This window comes from Lupinus angustifolius, chromosome LG16 (assembly GCF_001865875.1).
Source record: "Lupinus angustifolius cultivar Tanjil chromosome LG16, LupAngTanjil_v1.0, whole genome shotgun sequence".
Classification (NCBI taxonomy): domain Eukaryota; kingdom Viridiplantae; phylum Streptophyta; class Magnoliopsida; order Fabales; family Fabaceae; genus Lupinus; species Lupinus angustifolius.
In genome coordinates, this window is record NC_032024.1 from 7,803,044 (window position 1) to 7,811,703 (window position 8,660).

General features: G+C 32.7%; 1 protein-coding gene across 1 annotated transcript; it reads left to right on the forward strand.

The window, feature by feature from the left end:
- Window positions 206–2,359, forward strand: LOC109329934 (DELLA protein GAI-like). Its single transcript, XM_019563845.1, has one exon. It carries the CDS (start codon window positions 420–422, stop codon window positions 2,169–2,171), a length of 1,752 nt encoding a protein of 583 aa, XP_019419390.1. The 5' UTR covers window positions 206–419; the 3' UTR covers window positions 2,172–2,359.

Consider the following 8,660-nt stretch of genomic DNA (forward strand, 5'->3'; position numbering starts at 1 on the left):
GTGCATTATTTTTAATATCATTTTACTTTTTCTTCTTCTTATGAGCAAGACACCATTATTAATGTACATATTTAGGAAAACAAGCACTAACTAACCCAAAGCCAAAATATCAAGCTCAGTGGAAACTTTTTGCAAAAAGGGTTAGAGAAAAATAAAAAATAAAAAAATAAATAAAGGACTAAAAAATTCTATTATTATGGCTTCCATTGTTCCTTATCTTTTCCACTCTAAGCCTTCTCCATTCTCTCTTTAGTCCTCTCACCCATCTCAAAACCTTTTCTCTCTCAACCCACCATTCAATTCCTTCTCAAATAAAACATCCCCATTTCACTCTCACTCCCATATTTTATGACCCAATTGAAAAATCCTAAAATACTCACTCCTTAAATTCCTGTTTAGCCCATTCTTCCTTAAAAAAAATGAAGAGGGATCACCAAGATACATGTGCTGGTTCTAGCTACGGTGGAGGAAGGAGTGGAAATAGTTATAGCAGCACCAAATCTGAATGTTCGTCAATGTCAAGTGGTAAGGCTAAGATGTGGGAAGATGAACAAAACCACGACGGCGGCCACGGCGGTGGAATGGATGAACTACTCGCAGCTTTGGGGTACAAAGTTCGTTCCTCCGACATGGCTGACGTGGCACAAAAACTAGAGCAATTAGAGATGGCTATGGGAATTACACAAGAGGATGTAATTTCACACCTTTCTTCTGACACTGTTCATTATGACCCAACCGATCTTTATTCATGGGTTCAAACCATGCTCACTGAAATCAACCCAGACACAACAAATAACGTCAACAATATCAACAACAACAACGACAACCTTAACTTTATCAACTCACGAATCGTCGACGATTCAGAATACGATCTGAGAGCGATTCCTGGCATAGCAGCTTACCCTATAAAAAGCGAGCCAAGTGAGAATAACGCAACAAAGAGACTGAAAAGTTCTCCAATTGAGTCAGATTCAAGTCCATTACCCCCAGTGACGGTTCCAGCTCCGGTATCACCCACGCGCTCTGTGGTTCTCGTCGATTCACAAGAAACCGGCGTGCGTCTAGTCCACGCGCTCATGGCTTGTGCTGAAGCTGTTCAGCAAGAAAATCTCAAGCTCGCCGACGCGCTTCTCAAGCACGTGAACCTTCTTGCTGCATCTCAAGCCGGAGCTATGAGAAAAGTTGCATCTTATTTCGCTCAAGCACTAGCTCATAAAATTTATCGAAGTTACCCTCAAGAGACTCTAGTAGATTCTTCTTTCTCCGATATGCTTCACATGCATTTCTATGAATCTTGCCCTTACCTCAAATTCGCACACTTCACTGCGAATCAAGCAATTCTCGAAGCTTTCTCTTCCGCCGCAGAAGTTCATGTCATCGATTTTGGACTCAAACAAGGGATGCAATGGCCAGCACTTATGCAAGCTCTCGCATGGCGACCTGGTGGGGCCCCCAGTTTCCGGTTAACCGGAATTGGTCCTCCTCAGAATGATAACGTAGACTCTCTTCAACAGGTGGGTGTGAAGCTCGCTCAATTGGCTCAAACAATTGGGGTGCGGTTCGTTTTCCGCGGTTTTGTATGTAATAGTCTGGCTGATCTTGACCAGACCATGCTCGATATCCGGGCCGAGGAAGCAGTTGCGGTGAACTCGGTATTCGAGCTTCACCTTATGCTTGCCCAACCGGGATCGATCGAGAAGGTTCTTGCCACTATTAAAATGATCAAGCCTAAGATCGTGACTATTGTTGAACAAGAAGCAAACCATAATGGACCGGTTTTTATGGACCGGTTCAATGAGGCCTTACATTACTATTCGAGTCTGTTTGACTCATTGGAAGGAACATCCGGTTCGTTACCTTCGAGTCAGGATGCATTGATGTCCGAGCTGTATTTGGGTAGACAGATTTGTAACGTGGTGGCTTCTGAAGGAGTGGACCGGGTCGAGAGGCACGAGACGCTGAACCAGTGGAGGGTGAGAATGGGTTCGACCGGGTTCGAACCGGTTCATCTCGGTTCAAACGCTTTTAAACAAGCGAGTATGTTGTTGGCTCTTTTTGCTGGTGGGGATGGGTATAGGGTGGAGGAAAATAATGGGTGCCTCATGCTTGGGTGGCATACGAGGCCACTCATTGCAACTTCGGCTTGGAAGCTTCATGCTACTGAATCGTAGTGAGTTGACTCGGTTGAGTTAGGAAAATGGAATCAGTTGATATGTACAACTGTAGATTATTTGGATAATGGTATTGGAGTATTTGGTGGGGATGCTGTAGGCTTGATGTTAAGTGAGTCAGTAACGAGTTAGCGAGTGAGTGAGGCAAAGGTTAAATAAAAACATAGGTAAGGAAAAAGAAAAGAAAAACCAATCAGTGTTTGTATTTTGAAATTTTAATTATTATCGTCTCTTATTCGTATTTTCTTAATATCATTTAATTTTTTATTTATATGCTTTGTCAATAAATATTATTATGATATAATATGGCATTGTGTGAGTTTATGGCTAGATTTTTGACAGTACTGTTTTAATTTGAGAATAAAATATATGTACTGATAGGGTATGTGTTTTATATATCATTATTATATTACTCATCACCCTTATTTAATTATTATTAATTATTCAAAAATAATCTAAATGGAGATAGATGATTTATTAACTGTGTATAAATATTTACATTGATAATGTATAGATAATATAATTTTTTAATTTATATTCTTTCCTTGGTATGCTTAATTAACTAATTATTTATTTGGTCTTAATGTGCTAGACGGTGTTGATGCGATCCTAACAAGGATAATTTGTGGTTCAGCACTTCAGCTCATATCTCATTAATTCTATAATTTTACTGTCTATCCTTTGACTTGATTTTTATCCGGTCTTAATAATATACAGACTGATTTTTCGTTTTACGAGCAATACTGATGAAACCTTTTCAGAGTGGCTTCAACTATTCAACCCTTACTTCTTATTACGGTGATTGAACTATCAATTCGCTAATAAAACCGTAAAGCGTTTAATATATAAATAAATATATTATTTGCAATATATAACTTTAAGTATTTCAATTGTACATTGAGTGATCACTCACAAACAACTACATTGTGATTTAAATCATTAATATATTGTTTTGAAAAATATGAAATTTGTTTGTGCAAATAGATTATGATCATTATCATACGGTTTTGTCTATTAAGACTGATATTTTTTAATTTTGATTAGGGGTGATCATGAGTCGAGTTGGGCTGAGTAAGACTTATCTCTCACTTGATCCTAAATATTAATTCAGTTATTTCTTTGAACTCGAAATCGATTTTAGATTCGAAAACTAACCGGCACCAAATTTCGATTGGACCACCTTTTGAACTCGGATCTGACTCTAGACCTGATTAAATATAATATTAATAAAGTCTTCTTAATAATACTAATGACTATGAATATATAATTTGTCATATGAAATGACATATGTATGTATTTTGTTAACTATTTACATATATTAATATACAATGAAAAATTAGAGAAAAGTTACACTTTGGATAAAAGAGATGTGAGTATTTTGTACATAATTGAATATGCACATACAACTATAACTAATAAGTGACAATATATAGGATAAGTAGGCTAAGGTATGTTTATTGCTAACCCAACCCTTAAATATGTCTGAGTCTAATTTTTGAACCTGAATTCAAATTACAACTAATGAACTCAACTTTATTTTATCTGATGATTGAGTCAAATCGATAGGCATGCTCAGTACTAGTTTTAACTAATTTGATTGTATTCTCCTATAATTTAAACTTCACACTCTACTAGTATGAAATTTGGTTTTTAGGTTGCACTATCCAATAAAATACAAATTTGATAACTATGTTTCATCCATGCTCGCTGAACTCAAGTACTCAACCCTTCCACCAAGACTGCCACTAATAGCAACAACATCAACAATATCAGCAACTTCAAAATTAGTCTCCATTTCAAGTTCAAAATGTAAAATGTTTATAGCGGAGTTTTGTTGCCTATAGTTTTATTATTCAACTCGAACATAATTACAGTTCATAAAGTATACTCTTCCTGAATATACCTCTCATAATAGGGGATGAATATGAGTCAGGTTGGATTGGGTAAGACTTATCCCTTACCAACCTTAAATGTTGATCGAATCATTTTTTGAACTCGGATTCAACCCTAGACATGAAGCTAATCTGATCCTAAATATCAATTATAACAATATTTGAACTCATACTCGACCTTAGATCCGATTAAATATATATAACCATTTTCTCAATATTATTTATTGCTATAGATATGTAATTTGACATATAAAATGATATATGTATAGATATTGTTAACCATATATGATGAAAAAAATTAGAGAATCAATTATATTTTTGATGAGAGAGATGTCTGAATAGAGACATATACAAACATGATGAATGAGTACTGAGTAACATGAGACACGTCCGGGAGGGGTCATGCTTGTCCCCCGACTTGACTCTAAATATTGACTAGGTCTAATTTTTAAACCTGAACCCGAGACAAACTGAGTGAATGGGTAAGGTATGGTCTTGCTCACCCCTAATATATATATATATAAATGATTTCAAAGTAAAAGATATTCATGATCATTTTTTACCAAAACAAAAAGAAGTAAATTTCTTAAATTTGCTAGCCACTCAGGTGAAGTCAACAGTGAAGTCAAGTTGTTTTGATGATTAGGCTTTTTTGTGCACATCAAAAGTTTTCTTAATTATAATTTTTTAAGTCAAGTATAATTGGCAGGTGTTTGAGCATTTTAAATGTGATGATAGAACTTTGATCATCTTAACCCATCCAAAAATATGAGTGGACTATAGGAAATGTGGCATTTTGATGTAAAAAAATTGAGTTTTTTAATTCAGAATTATGAGTATATAATTTTTAAAATTTGATTAAAACAATAATAAAATCTTACTTTTATTAGGTATGATTAACTATATGAATTGAACAATATTATAATGTTTTATCATAAATTATATCTATTAACAAAATATTAATAGTTGTCATGTCTATAATTTTTCTTAGTCTGTCTCTACCTCTAGAAATTAGAATAACCTTTATTTGGTCAATGTCATTAGCTGGATTTCTAATGTTCTCCTTCACACATACTAAAAACGGAATAAATAACTTAAAAAAAAAACCTAGTTAAGTTCATGTTAACATACTAAATTTCTGTAACACAAATAAATAATTCAAATTCATACCGTACCTGCTGTCAATCTCATATGTACGTGATTCTTAAATGTCAATTACGCTTCATATGTACTCCGATTAAATTTAATCCAAGTTATATCAGCGAATGCTGATATGTACCAAGTTAATTTAAAATATATAAGTTTGGTGGTGTTGATAGATATTGTACCAAAGCAATGGCACCAAAAAATGTCGATTGATAATCATTAACTCTATTATTAAGCACTGCTTTAATTTCCAACACACTATTAATTAATCACTACAATTATTTTAATGAAGTGTTGGTATACTAATGCAAGATCTCACTACATCTTCATGTATTATATTAGGTTAAATGTTCAATTCCTAAAATGATATTTTTTTGAGAGAAGTAATCACGAAACGCACAGAATGAGAGAATACCATGGATATGCTAAACAATTATCAGATATCATGCTATAACATTCTCAATAAAGGGTCAGAATCAATGAAAACCAGTCTCAGCAAACAAGTTCTTATGGTGTTGGGTTACTGAAATGGACAAGGGCTTCACCTCACTTTGACACCCTCCATCATCATCATTCAGCACTAGGCTTTTTATTTTCCTTCTTGGAAAAAACATAGGGGCCCCTCCAAGCATGAGAAAGCTTCTTTGCAACCCCCACTTTCATGTGCACAAGGGTCTTTTCATCCAACCACTTATAAGTTTTCCCATTTCCCATGAGTGCTAGTAAATCAGCCATCACATATTCTCCATTATTGAAGTTAAAAAAGTCCTATTTTGAGTGAATATATTCAAAAGAAGAAGGTTTTTCTATCAAAGCTAATTCTCCATCTAATTGAACTCATCCACTACTAATAAAAGTTTTTCTCTTCATCCAATCAACTACTTCTTTCACCATTAGTAGTGAAGAAAAAGAAATCCAATAATTTTGTGAACCTTTTGTTTTTCTTGATTGCACTACAGCTGATATGTCAAAAGAATGTGAAATAACTTTGCCTATGAGTTATTATCACTACACCAATCCCATGTTTATCTTAAAGGATTGTTTGATATACCTTGAAGTTGACCCTTCCACTTAAAATTCTCTTGAACTGAACTTCTATCTTTTGGACAGTCATTTTCAACTTTCACTACTATTCTAAATTTCTAATTATGCAAAATTTTGAAGATCAAAAGAAAGATGCAAAATTTTGAAGATCAAAAGAAAGATGCAAAATTTTACTATTTCCATATCCATTGAGTATAGGTCACTCATACCGAGTGGATAGATAACTGATAGTTATAATTTTATTATGCTTTAAATATAGTATTGGACCCTATCTAATTTTGATTTTAGTTATTCAACTTTTTAATTCATTCTACTCCTTCATTTTATTAAACATTTTGCAATTGATCATTTTCGTTACTTTTGGATGGAAAATGATAAGGTGACCCACGTAAGTAGTGTCACATATATTGTGGCATCATCTATTTAGTTTTAAATGTTTTGATTTTAATTCCTATAAATTAAGTAACCTTGACTTTAATTCCTTATTTTTATATATAATAGAATATATTACTAATTGAAATATATGTTTCTTGGTAAATATGGACATTGCCACATTTAAATAAATAGATTTTGGAATAAAAATAGCATGTAAATGATATGGAAATAACCCATTATGAGATAATAAAGAGTAAATAAGCCTCACATTGAGCATATGATGCTTAAGTACAATCCAACCAAAATAGTAAACTAGAGTCTGTGTACTCGTGTAACAAAAACCTATTAAATACAATCATTAAAAACTTGTACGCAAACAAAATAAAGTCACTGAAAGCATTTATTCAAATTTGACTTTTATGGACTAATATCAAAATTAGTTAATTTTTAGGGACTAAAATCAAAACTAATTAATTTTAAGAACTAAAATCAAAATATTTAATCTATAGGGGCTAAAATCAAAATACATAAAAATAAATGGGTGATAATGTCGAGATATAAGATACCGCTAGCAATAACTCAAATCAAAATTAAGTTATAATTACTGGAGAGAAAACGCACTTAGTGATTATACTATTAAGCTTCGTTTGTATTCTTTTGAAGCACAGTGTTCTTAGATGCACGTTTGATTCTCTTTTTTATTCTTGAAATGAATTTTAGTTATAATTTTCTTTCAGCAGTCCTTTCCATTAAATAGGCAATTTATAAATTTAATCATGTACCTTTTTCTACTGAAAATGACACTCTTTGCAGCTAAATACTCTCTCTCTCACTCCAATTTAATTTATCCAGATTGATGGATAGATGAAATTAGGAAGTTGTTAACTCAACTACTATCTATAATCCAAAATAATAATAATAATAACTGATTAAAAATAGTTAAAGAAAGACATAAAACATAACAAAAATTAAAACAAAATCAATCTAGAATATATCTTATATTATTTTACCGATTCTATCATGAATAATACACCACTTGAAAAATATTACTTGGGGTCCAAAGCGTAGCAATGTCATTTGATTATTTTTCTTTCAAGTAAAAGGCAATAATGATATGCGTGGATAAGATCTTACATACAAATCCTCTGTCCTAGTTCATTGAGCACTAATGCGACTATTTTAGGTGCATGGAAAACGTCTAGCCTTTTTCTATTGTTCGCACCTTTCATGGATAAGATTTCCAAAAATATACATTTTCGGTAGCCTAATTTGGAAAGCAAATTCAAAGAGCACAACATCTTGTTTGCACCTTACAATGGATTTGCACTAGCTTAAGCATTTAAGATGATGCTAAACTTTATTGAAAAATTATTAGATTACAACCTAACTATAATCATTTTCCATATATTAATAATTTAAATTTAAATGAATTTATTATAAATCAATTCATGAAAATATGTTTGAGACCATTAATTCTTTTTTGGTATAATCAACCCACCCTATAGATAGATAAATAACTAATCCATTTTCGAGTGTATGATTATACATTTTAATACGTAAGTCTCTCAAGAATCAAAATTTTGACCTAATACAATAAACGTGGATCTGATGAGATCTTGTATTTTTTGACCAACTTCTCTTCGGTTGATACCATTTTAATTCTAAAACATATAATAAGCTCATCTTTGTTATCATTTTACTTGATTGAGATTGAAATAATATCAACCACTAAGTTCTTTGTCATTAACTATCGTTGGTGGAATCTAAAGTTGAAACTTTAAGCTCTTCCTTTTCCTCTCGATGTCCCTCACAGAATTGTTCCTTTCGTGAAAGCACTATGTTGAGGTCTAAAGAACAATTTCTTAATTGGGAGTAAGGACCACAATTACACTTAGAAGCCAAGTTCATTTGGAAGTTTTCTTCCCAATTCCGTGGTGTTCAATTTTTTCCTTCCAGCTCCTATTATCTTACTATAAAAGGAATTTAAATAAATATAAATAAGGATCGCAGCTGCTTCAAAAACAAATAAATA

Excerpts from the sequence above, each read along its gene's own strand:
- LOC109329934 (XM_019563845.1), top strand. The coding sequence starts at position 420 with ATGAAGAGGGATCACCAAGATACATGTGCTGGTTCTAGCTACGGTGGA.